Source organism: Sesamum indicum, linkage group LG4 (assembly GCF_000512975.1).
Source record: "Sesamum indicum cultivar Zhongzhi No. 13 linkage group LG4, S_indicum_v1.0, whole genome shotgun sequence".
NCBI lineage: Eukaryota > Viridiplantae > Streptophyta > Magnoliopsida > Lamiales > Pedaliaceae > Sesamum > Sesamum indicum.
In genome coordinates this window covers 195,872-215,711 of record NC_026148.1, presented here as the reverse complement: position 1 = coordinate 215,711, position 19,840 = coordinate 195,872, and the positions used below count along the sequence as shown (strand labels likewise).

Genomic DNA, 19,840 nt, shown 5'->3' with positions numbered 1-19,840 from the left:
TTTTAGGGTTTAAGGATTACTTCCGATTAGGGGCTCCACGTGTCCCATAGAAAGCGGCTAGTTCTTATAGGATTCTGCGGGTTGTCCTTTTAGTGGTCCTACGTGGATGCCACCTAGACCATTCATGGACACCACATGAATATGAGCTTTGTTAGTTAGAAAATTCCAAGTCCCTAAACTTTTTTGTAGGCTTGTGATGCCCTCTTGGTTTTGAACCTTCTAGAATTTGAGTCGATTGGGCTTCTTTTAGCTAATTTATTTATGTGAACCCTTTTTGCTGGACTCCCAAGAGGCTCTATCAAAATTGGGGTGCTTGGGGCCACCCTAAGCCCTTACTCGTTTAAGCCTTCTAGTGGGTACCTTAAGTTTTGCATGCTTTTGGATTCTTACGATCTCTTTCTTCTTTTAGCACTACTTGAGCGTCTTTGGACTGACCATTATAATGGACATCAATATGATTAAGCGGCCATGTGGTACATAATTGTGAATCATCATTGATGTGGATGTAGTTTTGAGTAATGGAGTGCTAGAAAAAAAAGTACCCTCAATACACTAATACTTTTCAAGTCCAGTTTTTTTAGAAAGGAAATTTTTATGTTAAATTATGAATAATGGAGTTGTGTTGAGTATTTATAATGGTGTTAAGAATTTTATAATATGATAAAGTATATATAATTATTATGTTTGTATATAAAAATTACTTTACATCCTTATAAATAATGAAAATAATTAGTATATACATGAATCATCATTTAATTTTTTGATTGATTAGTTAAGGTTATGAACAATTGGGATGAGGTTTGTGAGCATCTGTGCATGGTTACGTGTGTTGTTGGGAAAGAATTGGAGGAAAGTCAAATGTGTCATTATTCAAATTTTGGGAGAGAGGTCGTTGGGTGACCGCATGTTTGGGATAAGTGATAAGGTTTGAGTTGTGTAACCAAAAACAAAGATAAGGTTCAACTTTAAATGTGATGGCTGTTGTTGCATGCAATTTTTGCAAAATTATATTTTGAGATGAAAAAAATAGAAAATGTAGTGAAGTGAGAAAACGTTAACAGTTTATTGGGAGTTGGGGGGATAGTTGTTGGGGAGGCATGTAAATAGATGAATGGTCGCCAACGCCAAAGCAAAAGAAAAAGAGATGATGATTGATGAATGCATGTTCCATTATTCCACTTTGTTCATACATGTAATAGATAATTTCAAAAGTGGGGCATGTCTCCGAGTCAAGACTTTATCTACTCATCCCAATTCCCATATATATAAAATATCCACTCCTATACATATAACTCACTCATAATACTAAAATATCAACATTACGTGGGGCTCTGTTTAGGCCCACCACTGCCACCGCCCTCCCTTATCTCAGTCTCTCTCTCTCTCCTATACTTGTAACTTCACTTCTGTTGGTGTGCAAACAACAAATTTATTATCCTTTTTCAACACTTGATTACTTAATGCTCAAAACTGAAATTGGATCAACACACACTAATAACTCCTTCATTCTCTTCTCACTATTATTATTATTATTATAACCATTAAAGATACATAATCATTACAAAAACAAAGAAATATATATTTAAATTTTTGTAATATATTTTAGTCGCGTGGAAGACCACTCATACAAATTATTAAAGATGCTCCAAAATTTGTATTTATATTATTGTTATTATTATAATATAAGATTATAATATTTGTATTGTATGAATATTTTGTCGTAATGGATGTAGATAGAGATAGAGGAGACATAATTTTAATGTCGTAGGAAAAAAGAAAGCCGACAGGCATTCAAAGTGATACATACATATATGTATATTGTATTGTATTCTCTCTCTCAATATCTCACCCCTCACCCCAATCAACACATCAACTTGCAACTTCTTCATCTCTACAACTACAGAGCTAGAAGCCCAATTCCAATTTGCAAGAACCAAATCCCAACCCTGTCTGCCACGTCTGATTTCTCTATCTTCTTCGCTTCTTCTACACCCGCCCCCCACTCCCCCTATAAATTCTTGAACCCCTCCCCCAATCTCACATCACTTATCATCATCTTTCCAAAAATTTCCCATTTTTAACCCAAACCCAATACCAAAAGGAGCTTAGTTATTCCTTCTCTCCATAATAATGGATGATGATCTAGAAGAGTTCACTGAGCTCATACCCGGTTTGCCAGAAGAACTCGCTCTCGAATGCCTCTCTCGACTCCACTACTCCGCCCACCGATTATCTTCCCGCGTCTGCAAACGCTGGCGCCATCTTCTCCTAAGTAACGACTTCTACTACCACCGAAAGCAATCCGGGTTTACCCACAAAGCCGCATGCTTGGTTCAGGCGCTTCCCGCCCACTCCCACAACAAACCAGTGGGTCAACCCAGGTACGGGATTTCTTTATTTGACCCGGTGACTATGAGCTGGGACCGACTCCCCCCGGTTCCCAAATACCCAGATGGTTTGCCCTTGTTCTGTCAAGTGGTGAGCACGGAAGGGAAGCTTATACTAATGGGTGGGTGGGATCCATCGAGTTGGGATCCGGTGAGGGACGTTTTCGTTTACGAGTTCACGACTCAGAAGTGGACTCAGTGTGCTGATATGCCTTCGACTCGGTCCTTTTTCGCGGTGGGGGCAGTTGAAGGCAAAGTTTTAGTGGCTGGGGGGCACGACGAGAGCAAAAACGCGTTGAACTCGGCGTGGGTTTTGGACATCAAGAAGAAGGAGTGGTGTGAGTTGGGGAGGATGAGGGAGGAGCGAGACGAGTGCGAGGGTGTGATTATAGGGTCGGAGTTCTGGGTGGTGAGTGGGTACGGGACGGAGACGCAAGGCGTGTTCAAGAGCAGCGCGGAGGTGTATGGAATGGGGAGGGGTGAGTGGAGGGTGGAGGAGGAGGCGTGGGGGGTGAGTCGATGCCCGAGGTCATGCGTGGGGGTGGAGAAGGGTAAAAAGGGGAATGCATTGATATGCTGGGGGGATGTAGAGTCGGGGGTACAAGTGGGGGCTTGCGCGGTGGAAGTTGGGGAGAGGACGGTGGTGACGGGGTCAGCGTACCAGGGTGCACCACATGGCTTCTATGTGAATGTGAACGGGAATGGGAATGGGAATGGAAAGGGAGGGCAAAATGGTAAACTGGTGAAGGTAAATGTGGATGTGGAATACAGTGGAATAGTGCAAGGTGGGTGCTGCGTGGAAATTTGATCAATGTACGCCCGCCGGCCCTCACAACCTCCTTTACTGTAAATTTTAGTTTACTCACTATTCCACCCCCTGAGGGAATGTCATATATATATATATGTATGTAGATGTGCAATGTAATATGGGGTGGGGGGTGCCCCCAACCAACTTTTAGTATTATTAATGAAAATGAAATGCAGAAGAGTTTTGTAATGTTTGATTTGCGGGGTCGGGCCATTGGCAATTGGGCATTCATTCAATTCCACTCCAATCACTCTCTGAATACACTCTAGCCTATAGTAGCGGTATTGTTGAATTTGATTTTTAATTGAAAATGGTGTGCCTTCTTTTCTTGCTCATTGCCATACATGAATCATGATAAGATGTGGGATGTACCATTCCATTCGGACAGCTTTATTAAGATTTTATTAAAATTTAAAAGTGGGGTGGGGTGGGGTCGGCGGTATGGTTTTTGAACTGATCAGTAGTACCAAAATGCTGTCTGTAGCTGCGCACTTCATCATTGCAAACACCACACTTTCCCACCCCTCACTTTACACTACAACACAATCATCAACCCTAACAACCAACTATTTTGATTGCTTTTTCTTAGAGATTTCATGTCTGAAAACAAGTATGGAGATGTATGTAATGCATATAAATTCCTATCCCTTGCACAAGAAGAGAAGAGGGCTCCTACAATGAACCCGAACCCCCATTTTCTCTCAATATTTACTCAACCGCCCCACCTTTAATACAATTCCATTCAGACCACTAGAGAGTAGATAGTAAGTAAATCACCAAAAAACACAATGCCTATTCTCCACATTACCTTCAGTGTAGGTAGTAGTGTTGGCTATGGCTGTCTGAGCCTCCAACTCCAACTCCTACTCCTGCCCCCCTCCTATCAGCCCATAAGGATTAAGGAAAGACCTTCTCCCTTACCTTCTGTCTCAACCCCAGTTTACTGCATCAGCCCATCTCATCTACCCAGCAATACTACAACTCTTGACTCCTGCCCATCCATCTCATACTTGGCTTCAGCATATCAACACACTGCACTATACCAAACCCATGCACTTCCCACCATAATTCTTTGCAATTCCCAGTCGGAATTGTAGCTCAAATGATGCAGACTTCAGCAAACTCCAGCCCACTATTATGCAGCTCCACATTAGTTATCGTAAAAGATACCAAAATCTGAGACAGGAATAACTCTGGCTTATCCCATGAGAATGCAATAAGTTACATAGTACCTTCCAAACTTGTGAGAGCAAAGTTAAGACTTGAAACTCTTCATAATTTATACTTGCTTTAATCTAATTCATGTTCATTAACATGATCCTGACCTCTAATTATCTCAACCAGAGTTACTTCAGTCTGGTCTTCACCAATTTCAGACAATTTTCATTTCACTTGATGGTGTTCCTTTTATCCCCGCCAAATTCAGTCCTATTCCCAATCCCATAAATGACTAAACTGATCCTATGTGATACCGACGGGGCAGGTCCACATCCTTAAGAGGACCAAATTCCCCCAAACGGCCTACCTACGCATATCTTGAGGTATGCAAAACAGCAAATTTAGCAGCAACCACTCTCTAAATATCATATTACACACAACATGATAAAGTTGACAGGCAGTCAATAACACATCTTTCCCAGTATTAACCTGAAATGAAACATCAAGCAGCAGCCATATTTACAAAAAGATTAGATATGCGTTCTGATTAAACACATAATTATGGGAAATGACCTACACTCGTTGCGGGCATTGGTAGTAGTAGAGCGATCTCGTCCGCGGCAGCGTCTTGCCTCCCCCCCCCCCTGCCATAACCTACAACCCGCAAATGCTTCCATATCTAAAACCGGGTCAGACAACGCCTATCTATCGACAGAATACGGGTTTCCCTATTCTGTATATATATACATATTCCCTGATTCCCAGTATATAGTTACGTTCTGTTTGTACGGCTACTTTGAACATCGTACATCATTTAACTTGTTGGCTGACGTGTTTTTCATTTACCTGACTCGCCCAGAAGTTGATATATTAATTTTGGTTTTGTCTTACTCTAAGATACTTATTAATATCCTCATCTACCTAATCTAACTCTATGTGTTCGTTCATCATATAATATATATTAACATGCGTGATGGAATATGGATGCCACTAATAACAATCTAGAAGATTCGGTTATTATGTAGATAGTAGTATTAATTGCAGATTAATACTAGTAATTCAGCTGGCCTGCCCTATCCTGCCTCTCACCAACCATCACACTCTCTTCTGATTCATACTCATTTATCAACGTGTAAAGTATTTCCCTTTGCTTGTGGTCATAATTTGCCAACTGCCCGGCTCTCCTTTCTGCATTTAAACAGAGTTTGCTTCCGCTGCCTGCTTACTGACCTCTACTCCTCATGCTACTTTAATGCACGAAAAGGTTTAGGATAAGCATAATTACATCACCACCCAAATGTTTTTATAATACACTAAACCCCTGCTTCTCATTCTCTCTCTCTTGTAAATTCCGGAGTTGCACCGAAATAAGAAATAAGCATTTGGACTCTTACATTTTTTTTTCTGGAAGCAGCGCACCTTGATTTTAACAAATTTATTCTTTACTTTTTCTTAATTTTTTCTCTTCATCTACATGTTGCTTCAGCTGAAATAGAGCATTGGGAACTTTTATATCCGTTTACTCATTCCTTATGATACACCGTCAAAGATTCCAAATATGTTGCAATTAATCAAAGCATATGAAAGAAAGAAACTAGTTACAACCTTCATATGAGCTTAAAACTCAAGTCAAATTAGTGATTCGTTACATGTTAATGACAGTTCTTCAACTTTTTCAACCATATATTTAACTCATCTAATTTAGAATTTCCCATCACTTTCACATCTAGAGGTATTCAATTATGGTTTCACTTTTTTATTACTATATGCATGCATCTAACTTCTATGATTATTTGCAACTACTCAATCTTATCTGTCTGATGATCAATGATTACAACTAATATATCAAATCCAAACTTTAAAAAAATAGACAATTCAATATGAAATAATTATAACAGAGAATTAATATTCATTCAAATACGTACTTATTTGCATCTATGGAAAAAACTCGAATATGGTTATAGTCTATAGAAACTCATACATCACTTTTTACATTAATAACAAGATTCACGCACGAATTAGATCAAGAATGTTCCAATTTATGTGCATACAAAAGAATAAGAACACCAATGGAAGCATATTTACAAGCAAGACTCCCTTTGCCGTAAGAAGGTAGATTTAAGAGATAATGTTCAACAACTGTACGGTCACAATTAAATACAAACTGTCTGGCCCGCCCTTTACCCTATTTACAGTTCACATCATATAACCATATTATAATGCACAGCTTTATGACAAACATTTGACACAACCAATGGGCATGATAGCCCACCCCAAACAGTCTGGCGTATGAACACTAAAATATCCAATAAAACACTACTGTGTGCTAATTCTGACAAAATTGTACATGACTTGGGGTATATTACAACCACCTACACCACCAAGAGTGTGAAGGAGAATGATGCAATCATTTGTTCATCTCGTTCATTCGACTGGACGCCAGTCCTCAACCAGGTAGTGCAGAGAGAAGAAAGAGAACCAGAGTGGAGGGTGGAGGGTTCTTTTACGTTGTTGCTTCCAAAATCTTTTACGTGCTTTGTCCCCAGGATCAGCTTAAATATAATTCTGTAATTCAACTTGCAATCACTCCATTTATGATTATAACCCAAGAAGATCATTGTGGCATGGAAGCAGAGAGAGGAGGGACGGCTATGGATACTTAATTCAGAGCATAATGTACTCGTTCAAGCAGTCGAACAACCTGATTAACCTTAGCAGGCATAGATGGCTTCATGCTTAACATAGCAGTGTTTGGTGTGCCAAGTGGTAATGCTAATACTGCCTCTTGTTGCATGCTTGTAAGCTCCAAGAATTGAGCCAAAATGTCACCATCGAGTATCTTAGGTGTTCCGACCTGTTCATTGGATCGATAAACAAAATAGAAACCTGAGTTCTCTCTCTCTCTCCCAACATACACACAGCGGAAGGAAATGCTAGTACTCTAAGCATGAAAAAGATGAAAAATGGAAGGATGATAACACAGGGAACATAATTTATAGGGCTAATTACACTTAGACCCCCTTTAAAAGTGCCAAATTACACTCTCCCAAAAAAGTTTCAAAATTACACTTATACCCCTTCCAAAAGTTCTGTGTTTATACATGACCCCCTTCCATTAGGTACATAAATTTTCAATTTTGTCCCTCGTTTGACATTCTCATATATGTTTTTGTACTTATAAGGATAAATGTATCACATATATATAGAGTAAGGTGAACATTATTACATTTTTTTTCTCTTATAATTACCAAATTATTACATGGGAATGCTAAAGGAAGGCAAAAATTGGAGATTTTATGTAATTTTTTTGCTAACATCATCATTTTTTATTCAAACCATAACGAAATGGGGTCAGGTGTAAACGGTGAATTTTCAGATTTGGTGTAAGTGTAATTTTTTGAAACTTTTTTGAGGGAAGTTTAATTTGCATTTCTAGAGGGGGTCTAAGTGTAATTAACCCTAATTTAAAGTCATCAAAGGGGGTAAGCAAAAGCTTATAGCCAAAATGGAAGAGGGAATTGGCTTTCTTCATTTGTAAGTTTTCTACTCAAAGTACTATGTATTCCAGGGTGTACAGCACATATTCCAACTTACCAGCAGTTTGGCACAAAGAATTATGTCCAAAAGTCACTAAACCATGTCTTGAGAAGATGATCATAAAGAATAAAAGTGCCAGACCTAAATTCACATCAAACTAGTACTGGAGGGGAGATTAACCTGTTTCTAAGAAGAAACTTCAACTACTCAAAGCTCCAAATATTCCATAACCACCCAGTTTGAGCAAAGGAATTCACAACCCACAGTTCCCTAACCCTTTTATATCAGAAAGCATTACTCTAGCTAAAATGTTCAAATAGGTAAAACCCACACAGGTGTCAAAGCCACTGTGATTCAAGATTGAGAGGAAAATAGAAAAAGTAGGATACAGGGATCAGACCGGTAGGCATTTCATTAAACACCATTACAAGACTATCAAAGAAGTCCAGGAAGGCTCACCCGACTTTCACGGCTTCGAAACTCATTGTGATCATTCCCCAAAATAGGAGCAGTAAGTGGGTCAACCACCAGCCTAGCCTGAACATCTTCTAATAGCTCATATTCCTCCCTACAAAATACATCAATCAAGAAAGGCTTCATGATACAATTTAACACAAATTTGATTAACAAATACACCTATCCCATACTTTGTGGGCAAAAAAGGAACCTTAACAACATCATTGAACAACACTATATTACTCATCAAAATTTGAATGACAATGGCCTCTAGACCGAATCAACATATTGAGGAAACATCCCTTGTAGCATTTATAATGATAAATTGTCCCAGTTCAAAGAGGTCAGGATCAACTAATTATTTAAATAGTTTACAGTCATTTGACGAGCCATAGGCTAGTCAGAGGGAACAGCCTCAGCATAAGAATGGAAAAATAAATATTAGTCAACCATGATCAAGTACTTACACTTATCATTATAACAATAATGCTAAAACACCTCATGCTGGACCATAACCAATTATACATCATATTTTCAAGCTAGGTACAAAAACATGAATTGTCAACAACACCGTAGAATTCAGTGAAAGTGTAACAAACTAAATGATACTATAACTGAACACTAATAACACATCAGTCCATGCAATGACTCCCCAATTGATGCTCAAAGGACCAGAAAAATATAAGAATATAGTTTAGGTTTTATTTTTGCTTTCCCCAGGACAATAGTTTTGTGAATATATGAAGGATGACTTTTTCCTATACAGAAGAGTAAAAGTTGCATGAGATTACACATAATTAACGAAAAGTTTTCATTTTAATCGTTGTTTTTATGTCACTTAAAGGTTTATTTAACATATGAATTGATTATTATATGTTTATAAGTGCCACAAGCATATTTTTGGTTATATAGAACTCTGGAAGAGGAAATGCAGAAAGAGGACTTGGTTCTTAAGGAATTGGTCTTGAAGAAAGTATAAGGTTCCCATCCACTAACTCAGAGAGTCAAACCAGACAGCAGTTCCACTCTTTCAAACACTTCATCGTGTGATAATGTTCAGCCAGAAGTTATTTACTACCAGAGGCATGCAAATTCCACCCCTGCAACATTCCAAGTAGTTCATTCCAGATAGACACCTTTAATTGAATAGCTAGAAGAGATAGATAACATATAAAAATACATTTACGATGGTCTTATTTAAGGGACATATATGATGTATCTATGGTTCACACGAAGAAATGTAAAAGAAAGAACAAATAAATATACCTTGTCATTGGAATGAAGATTATTATACTCCCTAACAGCGTAGATGCCATGATACAGTTTCTTGACGAGTTAATGTTATTACCAGCAGCATCAGAGTCCTTCAACATGTCATCTGCTGGGAGTTTGTATGAAAATGATCCCTGAAGGAGGAAATAAGAAGATGGAGGTCATGTACATAGAAAATACTTGACAACTAACCGAAAAAATTACCAGTTGCAGCTTCCAGTCAATAATCCATAGAATTGTCCAAAAGATGCAAGCGCACAAATTCGATAGCTCATAGACCCGCAAAATTATTTTATTAATCTTAATAATTGACCAACTTTTGTTGACTCCAGGATAGACTTCAGGTTAGTTTATATAATACTGACTCCTTTAGCAAGCTCAATATATACAGTAAATGGTTCCAGAACTACTTATTCCACTTATATTTCTTCTGTCTATTCCTTCCTATGCGGGTTTATATCCCAGTACCAAAAGTATGTGCTCAATAAAGCGAGTTGCTGGCCACATTAATAACAGAAAGAAAGTGAGAGACCTAGTCGATACATGTACTCCTTCATGATGCAAGAATAATAATTTTATCTTGTTACTTGCACATTCTAAAAAGCAGTTTTAGGTTCCAATCAAAGCTGAATCTAGGCTCTAGCCATGCCATATGGCACTCTGTCTATAATTAGTGTTTCAAGATGTCTTCTGTCAGCAGCAATCACCAAATTGAATCATATAGAGCTCAATCTTTGAAAAGCTAGATATAAATTAGAATCACAAACCATCTTGCATACTCCTGCATTGATTTACCTTCCATTCCAGGAAGCATGCTTAAAACTACTTTTAGTACTATAGACTCTTAAGAGACATTACCTTCCTCATGCTCATGGCAATCTCGCCCATATAATACGAGCAACATAGAGTTAAATTGCGTTCGGGACTTGCATTATCTGTAACATGAAGTTTAGCAATCATGTGAATGAGTAAAAATACATCTCTAGAAAAAATTAACAATAATAAAAAGTAATCATCACATATTCAACTTCATTGAAGCCACAAAAGGGCATCCTGAAACAGATTTACCAGATAAACATTAACTTGCTTATTCTACATATAAAAAATTTAGTTTAAAATATGCATTCTAAATTTTCCAAGTTTACCATGTTGGTAGGGGCGATCAGCATTTTACAAAGAATCTCAAGTTTCCATTTATACTAATTGGAAGGATTAATAAAGAGAAGATGAGGTTTATCAGATGCAGAGATACATCCCATGCCATATGTTGAATTGCATTTACCTCCCATTACAAGATATTATCCGAGTGAATAGCGAGATCTTCATATTCCGTTTTATTTTACTGTATAGGACTATAGGTACAACCAATACATTGTAACCAACACGTTAGACAAAGTGACTCATTTACCGAGTGTTAAAAGCTGAAAACCTTCCGTAAGGTTTGTCCAACAAACATGGACCTCTTGTGCGGTATGTTCAATTACAACTACATCCCCTATAGATAACTGACTCATTTTACTGCTTGTTAAAACTTGAAAACCTTCCTTGCGGCTTGCCCAATGCACATTGACCTCTTACTACATCCATGAGATTTTTGTCCAGTGTACATGTAACCCCTTGTAGTTTATCCAAGAACATAATACAATAAGCTTTAACAATAGAGACCTGTTTAGGCTTCAAACGAAATCTAAGTTTGTATCATTGGCAATATACTCCAGTCAAGCTCAAATTTAGATCAAGGAGTACTCTCCACCCCTTTCCATCATATTTGTCAATTTAGATGACAAATAGCTTACATGTGCCCGAATTGCAAGATTTAAGCACTTAATAATAATGGCAAGGGCAAACAAAAGGAAATCCATGCAGCAGTAGTTATATAAAAGGGTCATAATCTGGGCTTCTGAGTTAGGAGAATATAATTAAAATTTAAAACTAAAAAAATTCAAGAACACAGCATTTCCTTGTATTTTCATCTAACTTGTTGGTTTAAAAAAGAAGGCGGTATTTCAAAAATTACAAAAATCATAGTAGAAAACAGAATACATAAGTACTTAATTTTTCTGGATAAAAGAATTCTTTTGTGGCACAAAGGATGCTACCAGTGACTTTTCAAGAAAAACAAGAAAAAATCAACATATTCTTCTTGTTGACCAACATTACCCTCTGTGGCAATTCTAAGCATTTGAAAATTCTACCTAAGGTGGAAAAACATTTCACCAATGATGTATATAGATGTGAATTTTTTTTTATCTCCACCACAAATGCAAAAATCATAAGGCAATCCATCTTCCACTTAACCATGTCCAAGCAACTTAAAACATGGAACACATGTGAAAATAAGTTACAAATCTTATTACTCAAACTTAAAGAGGCGGTAAATAAAAAACAAAAATAATTATTTCTGGGAACAAATAAAATTTGAAATCTAAACATAGTTTGCAGAGAACAGAAAGCACACACTCAAAAGCATTTAAAAGAAAACAAAGAGAAAGAGCTCTCCCTGCACTTTAAAAGTAAATAGTAGTAATATCTCACAATATACAAGTTATACGGTAGAGATAAATCTCAATTTTGTCATAAAGGAAATATTACACCTCAAATGAGGATTTTGTATTTTGGAAATACTTTAGGGGGCTTTTCGGACAAACGTAATGCAAAATTGTAAATTCACCATTGGCACGAGGCATAACGCCGAAGATAAAATCAAATTTCAACTATCTTATTTGGGATTCTACCTTTTCCATTTGTGGTGGCTAACATAAGGGGGAATCATTAAACTAACATCAAACTCTTAAAGAGACACAAATGTAATTAACTGATCATACCGGACATATCCCACAAGGACAGCACAGACCTCAGGGAATAAAAGATAATTAGCACCAGTTGGAAATAATCAGACCATCTGAATCAAGGAGGAGAATCGTTATCGATCATAACCAGAATTAACTTTGGTCACTATTTTTTCCAGTACTTTGATAGTCCTAGAGTACAATATCCTTGTCAAAACTTGATCATTTTAAGAGAAGGAGCTTAAGCTGGTAAAATAATTTACAATTATTCATAAGGACATTAGAATGCATAGATCAGATAACGGAACTAGGTGCACAATTCAGTTTACCTTCTACATGATTCACGCATGACAAGACAACAACACTTCCCTTACGGTCTGAAACAAATGCAGTATCAACATCCATAAGAACACAATCAGCAACTAGCCTCTGGACGGGATCACAATAAACCTGCTCTAATTTTCTCGAGTCCTGCATGCACAGGTAGTAAATGGTAGTGTATAATAATCCCACAAAAATATGCAACAGTTTTCCACCCACACTGGATTCTTTTTGTTCTTCCAAATTTCATATGGACTTTGACCTCCAACTGAGTTTTGCATAAGACCATCTACCAAAAGTAATGGAGAACAAATAAGTCTATCACAGGAAACTGAAGTTAACTACTGACCTCATGGTATGAATAGAAAAGAATTCCATCACGGCAATCACCAACAGCTATCCTGGTGAAGTGCGCAGTCAGAGTCATGATAGTAAAACGTGTTCTTCCAACAGCCAATCTTCTCACTCTTTGAGAGTTATCATTTGGAAAACCACATACATAAAACTGAAAAAACCAAATGTATCTCTTCAGATGATCACCAACAATAAACCTCACTGGATCATTTGAGCGGCTTAAAATTTTTGTGACTTACAGAATTACCAGCAGAAGCTAAGAAATATCGATCAAGGTAAGTGCAGACAGCAACAACCATTCCAGGCCAGATGGTTGAATAAGCTAAGCGCAAGTGCCATGCTTCAGTTTCTTCAAGTTTAATTCCATCACAGCTATTGTCATCTGGGCTGCTGCAGAGACTACTGCTAGAGAGCTGTTCTGCAGCATAGCCACCAATAGGTGAACTACGTTGGGTTACAGAACCACTGTCTGAATTTTGCATGTGTTCAATGCAGAGAACCACCAGCCGACCTTTTGTACTGTAAAACACACCATAGAATTGTAAATGCATAGACAGATCCAGAGGCCCCTGACAAAAGTATATACCAAACCAAAATTTCACAAAATCAACCAGTTAAACACCAGGGACCATTATCTGAAATTAAGAAATACAATGGGTAGAACTCAAGATATATAACCTTTCAGCTTCACCACTTGGCATTATTGCTGGCCCAGCAGATAGGCTAGTTCCAATCACCAACACATGCTCATTTCCAACCTTTACTAACTCCATGCATTTCCCTGTCTCCCCAGGTTCAAATTTGAAAGATGATAACACTGAGCCGCTTAGAGGATCCACACAACAAACATCAGATGAACATGAATCATTATCTAATTCCGTCCTCATGACAAGCAACAATCTACTCTCATTATGATACAACACTTTCCTCGGAGTGCCCCCAAGATGAAATTTTTGTACATTAAGCCTCTTACTTGGCACCATTTCCACCTTCACAAAACAAGACAAAATGATGATATCAAGAGCTAATGGCATTTATATAAACAAATGAAATCATTTATTAGCTAAAAGATTTAAACTAAAATGAAACTTTAGTTTTGCCAACTAATGTGCATTTGATACGAGAAGAAGATTAGACCATGTGCATGCAACCAGTGGAAAACCGACAATACTAGGACTTTTTCAAGAGTGAAGTTGTACAGATGCTAGATTGGCAGGTAGCGTAGATTTACCCAGAAAGGATGTCCGAATTCAAGTTTCAATGATCTTTTACTAGTAATTGACTAAGAGAGTAATTTAGAAGAATGCATTATTCTATGAATCAAATGCAGCTTGCTCTGCTAGTGGATATATGTAATCCTCCAAATACCAAAAAGAGACACCTCTATAGGAGGCACCCGTCACCCCTCTTTGGATGATATATGGCACATCAAAAATATATGAAGAAGGATGAAAGGAAGAATACAGGCGCAAATACAATAGGCAGATGGTCGCATTACCAAATGAAGACTATTCTCGGCAACAAATAGAATTCCTCTGGGGCATTCACTTGAACACACAGGAGTGACGTGAGTAGAAGGTTGAAAGGAGATGGATGTATAAGAGAGGCTGTGTCTTGCAGTCTGCAATAACCAAGGCCTATCACTGAGAGCAATCATATCAGCATCAGGGGAATCACTCAGTGAAACCAAGAAAACAGGTGTAATACCAATACGGCGTACGGCAATCAGCTGAAGATTAACTGGAATCTCTCCTTCTCTCTTTCCAGATGCATTGGACATGAACATTGGTCGGTCTTTATTGTTTGAAGACATAGAATTTGACAAGACATGGAAGTTGACTGTACAAGAACTGCCAAGAGTGTGTTGACCAGGTGGCCCTGTTGAGGACAGTGTAGAGGCACTAGGCCACTCAAACCTAAGTAACATTCCATTCCTCAATCCTGAAAGAACATATAGACGATCAACTAACACAAGCCTTACATCTTGAGGAACACATCCACTAATAGTAGTTCCCATGGTGTTAGTCAACGAAATGACCCCTATGGCAAGAACTTGTAGTCCCTTATCATGTGTAAAGGATACAACTTCTACTGAAGGCTTATGAGTACCAATAACAAACAAATTGTCAACACGATTTCCATATGGAAGACCTGCCATAGGGCTGTCAGCTGCATAGTCCATCAAAATTCTATTCAACTCGAGGTGCTTCTGCGGAATGGAAATACAAGACAACTCATTCTGCAATTTAACACAGTGCGTTTGATATACTTCATAATGATATTGTGATGAAGATCTAAGACCAAGGATGAACAAGAAGCATGGACTGGATGTCGCTACCACTATCATGCCTTGCCCAACAGCTCCGAGACTTATAGTCATATTATCAGGGAACCACGACGTGCATATTGGAGATGACAGAGGAATACCTTCCGGATGCACAGTTCTAACAGGCAAACAAAGCCTAACTCCGCATTGGTGAATTTGGACCATCGCACCATCAGCCACAATACCACAAGCCAAAGTACAGACATCAGGCTTAAAACCAACTGATTCAGTTACATCTGAAAAGCTGACGCCGACAGACAGAACCCTGGTCTCTTCAACAAATGATAGTACAAGAAAAGAATGATAGGGATCAGAAACTTTCATTTTGACTGTCCAGGTACCAGTTACACCTTGATAAATAGGAGCAGTTTTTAACAATTTCTCCACACTGATACCACTCCGAATAATCCGCAAGGACCCCTCAGATGCCATACCAGAGCAGGCAAACATTTGATCATGTTTCTCATCGGGATAATCAACAATGCACATATCCAAGATTGGTGCTATGTTTTGAATCGAACTTCTGTATTGTAGAAACCCATCTTCAAATTTTAAGACCATTCCATCAGCCATGTCAACGATAGCTGCAACAAACCCACCATCAAGCCATAACAGAGCATTTGAAGGTAGACCTTTGTAAAGAGAATCAGACAAATTTACCCTGACACCATCAGACTCAAAAAGGACTTCAATAACATAAAGATCTCCAGAATCAGCACTAAATAATATCCTAGGACTATTTGTCACACCAGGTTCCCAACTCCATGAGCAGACATAATTGGAACCAGGTTGTATACAACTATAATCATCAATATTCATTGGATCATCACTTTTATTTATGTCGCCAAGCTCCAACAGAGCAGAAGCAGCAAAGCTAGAAATGCCATCTTCATCCATAATATCTGGTATTCTAATAATATTTTTAAAACTTTGTTCCTCCAACGGTGTGAAATTTAAACTTCTCCTATAGACACACGAAGGGCTGTGAACGTTCCTGAAATCCATTAGGACAATATCACCAGCCCTAAACAAGAAGGCAAATCCATGAGAATGAGGGACTTCAACTATATTATATGCTAATGGTCCAGCTTCTGCAAATTGATATATAACATTGACAGCTTCTTCCTCAATATTCCATTCCAACAACAGAAGCTCATTCCGGTAAAAAGATCCCCGCCTGCAGATCAATAAATTAATCTTTTTTTAAGGGTATGAAATAAATTTGCTTAGACTAGAGTATTTGTCAAATAAAATAGAAGCACAAATAACGAAAAGTTTTAAACAGATAGCAATTTGAACAATGTAGCTCTCATTCTCAATGCAGATGATAGGGTACCTATTCAGAAGAATGGCCAGTACAGGCTTGCGCACCTTGCTAGCCTGATGGTAATCTTCCGAGATGAAGCACATACTCCATATAGTACCAGAAATATTAGTAGAACCTCTTGCAGTTTTCAAGCGCCCATCTTTTTCAGGAGGACAGAAAATTCTCTGAAATGAATGAAAGAACATTTTCCAAAAAGTTAGTACAGCAAGTTACAAATAAATTTAAATAGAGGCTAGAGCTTTTGGAGGTGTGAAATAAAGCAGAAATCCAGAGTGAAGTACTAGCTCAAACTCAACCTTATCAATGATATCACCAGTAGAGGACAGTGAGAGTGAGAAAATAGCCAGTTGGTCCTCGTACGCACTAGCAGCCAGAAAACAGCCACTGTATAGAGCAAGCAATAAACAACCTACATGAATAGCCATCCTACACGCTCTGAGTGGCAGTAGAGTGACGGTTTATTTTGCATAAAAACTCTAGCATGTAAGACTATACAAGAAGCAATATCACCTGGACTCAACAGCCAGCATCCTTCCAAGTTGATGCCTTGAATTTCCAGGAGCAGAAAGTTCAACATGGGTTAAGGGGAAAAACCTAAAAAAGAAATAGGGTTAAGCCACTAACCTAGCAAGACTTTTGGCTGAAATAATCCTGAAGGCTTCAAACTAGTAAAACTAATGTCAAGCAAAAGACAATGTTACATGTGACTGAACAAAACCTGTGCATTTCATTGCAAAAAGTGAGAAACGACAGCTTTCCTGAATCAGAAATGACAACCAACATATCCTTCCCTGTTATCTAGAAAACAACAGGCAGATGATGTTTAATACAACACGCAATTCCAAACCATGAATTGAGTAAATGAATGAGCCAGACAAACCTTCGGACTCTGCACTTGAAGCTTCTCATTCCAGGGAAGGACTACAAGATCTTTTATGGTACCGAACACAGGTTGTTCACAAATAGATTGAACAATCCCATCTTCATCAATTATAACTAACTCTACTGATGTCTCCTGGAACAAGCATGATTATGTCAGATGTGTAAGTCTGGTAGAAATAACATACGAACTGTATCTCAAAAATATATTTTACAAGCCAAGTAATATGTTTATCTTTCAGTTTAAAAGCATGTATGAGTAGTAAAAGAGTAATACAGCTTTTACTTTTTCATGTTTCAACATTATGATATCAAATCACAGGATTACAATGCAACAGTCGCTATCATCCACAGCCTACTGAATTGGCGTCAATCATTCTACATTGAGGGCAGGGAAAATTTAGAAGAAAGAAATTCAAGAAATAGTTGAACTTAAGTTATTAGTTAGTAATGTAATTCTGCTTAAGAAACCAAAGGCTAGCGGAAACTTTGAATGTAGACACATAACCTAGTCTTGCTTAAACAGATTAAGATGGTAATATACGCTAAATTAGTCTAGCTAACAAATGCAACTGTTGTGCATAATCAGCAGAAAGAATAGATTAATTTTCATAGCGACGCGATCAGGAAACAGCACAAAATAATCGAAGGGGAAGGGGAAGTGGAAAACAAACCTTGCCAAACACGACGTCGTAGGAGGAGGTGGAGCGAAAGTGGCCGCAGACAGCTTGAAGAACGACGCTGCCTCTGAGGACTGTTTTGGCCAAATAATAAGCATCAGCGTTGTGCTTTGGTGGTGATCGCGAATTACTGTGAGAGTTGGATGTGTTTGGGCGGGATGAGGAGGATTCTTCTGAAACTGCCATTATTGTGTAGTGATGGGGGAGGGTTAGGGTTTTATGGAAGTAATTATTGATGATTAGTTTGAGATTTGGGAGAGAAGGGAAGTTGAGTTAAGGCAGGCACTCCATCTCAAATGTGTGTATGGCAGTGAAACCAGAAGAAGAGTCTTTGATAATAATAATTTATGGGAGCCTCAGCCCTCAGGTGATTGATTACTCTACTTGCCAAAATTACTCAACTGGGTCTGCCTCGCCTGCCTGCTAAACTGAAAACAACATTGAGTAAGCGCATGTGGTGGTGTTCAATAAACAGAAGGTTGGGATATGTCAAAATTCTTGGACTTGGCCCAAAAAGATTGTGGGTCAGCATCTGCTATTTATGAAACCCTAAGACCCTGTTTATGAGGCCAGATTAAGTCAAGTATTTTCATTAATTTAGTATAATGGTTTGTTTACTTGTAATCTGCATAACTTAATTTTTGTCACATGTACAACCCCTGCTTCCTGTTACAAAATTCTCCCACCACTTGAGATGTGATAAGTAATCTCACTTGCCTCACAAGCTCGCATATAACTTAAAATTACAATTTTAATCTTAAAATTAGATTAAACATTATTTATTTTGATCCTATTATTTTCGAGCCCACCAAATATTATGTGAGATTTTGTCCAAAGAAAATGTGTTATCTTATGTAAGATGTTATCAAACAACTATATATTCATACGCATACTTGTTCACTTTACAAGTAAACATAATATACAATAATTTTTGTCTTATTCCATCCGGATATAGATTATGCATTAATCAATTTTACGGATCCTTAAACATAAACATGGTCTCAGTATTCAATTTAGGTGTATATAGAGTGATTTTATTGGTGAGTGATATATTAGTGAATAGATTTATGGGGTTTATAAAGAAGGGAGAATTAGGTAAGTATAAACATCTTCTATTCCATAAGGGGTCATTCATTTTGAGTTATTAGCCAACATATCATACATAATTTTGCGTTTTTTTTTTTTTTTTTTACTTTCTTTTGCAACGGCCCATTATAACTAGCCATAGCCCATCACTTGTTCTTATTGTTCCTTGACTGCATTAAGGGCCATGAGGCTGGTCTTAATGTATCATGCCAACCCATCATATTTTGATTAAAAATGAATTCTAATTTTGCCCTCAAATATTATAAATAATTTACCTATTGTCCCCACTTGTACATAAAATAACAAATTGATCTGCCGATGAAAGGCAGATTTCTTGAAGAAAGAAACACAACCTCTCAAACTCCATCTTTGAAGAAGAGACGACAACGGCGGCCGAGCTAAAATCCTGTGGATGTGGTTGTTTTGGAAAAATGCACATATTCTATTCTTTAATTTAAAA

General features: G+C 37.8%; 2 protein-coding genes across 7 annotated transcripts; one reads left to right on the top strand and one right to left on the bottom strand.

Annotated features, from left to right (window-relative positions):
* LOC105159641 (F-box/kelch-repeat protein At2g44130-like) lies at positions 1,784 to 3,387 on the top strand. Its single transcript, XM_011076765.2, has one exon. The coding sequence runs from the start codon at positions 2,131 to 2,133 to the stop codon at positions 3,193 to 3,195; it is 1,065 nt and encodes a 354-aa protein (XP_011075067.1). The 5' UTR covers positions 1,784 to 2,130; the 3' UTR covers positions 3,196 to 3,387.
* LOC105159640 (probable splicing factor 3B subunit 3) lies at positions 6,372 to 18,705 on the bottom strand. 6 transcript variants are annotated; one of them, XM_011076759.2, is made up of 15 exons: positions 18,289 to 18,700; positions 17,616 to 17,750; positions 17,454 to 17,533; positions 17,246 to 17,329; positions 17,032 to 17,119; positions 16,745 to 16,899; positions 14,581 to 16,585; positions 13,761 to 14,071; positions 13,322 to 13,601; positions 13,078 to 13,233; positions 12,737 to 12,878; positions 10,477 to 10,553; positions 9,613 to 9,752; positions 8,350 to 8,458; positions 6,372 to 7,207 (listed from the first exon to the last, which is right to left on the bottom strand). In XM_011076759.2, the coding sequence occupies exons 1-15, from the start codon at positions 18,478 to 18,480 to the stop codon at positions 7,013 to 7,015; spliced, it is 4,149 nt and encodes a 1,382-aa protein (XP_011075061.1). In that variant the 5' UTR covers positions 18,481 to 18,700; the 3' UTR covers positions 6,372 to 7,012. The 6 variants fall into 6 exon arrangements, 5 of the variants coding, with proteins under 5 accessions (XP_011075061.1, XP_011075064.1, XP_011075063.1 ...); XM_011076762.2 differs by lacking the exon at positions 18,289 to 18,700 and having other exon boundaries at positions 17,032 to 17,144; positions 17,454 to 17,526; positions 17,616 to 17,752; XM_011076761.2 differs by lacking the exon at positions 18,289 to 18,700 and having other exon boundaries at positions 17,454 to 17,526; positions 17,616 to 17,752.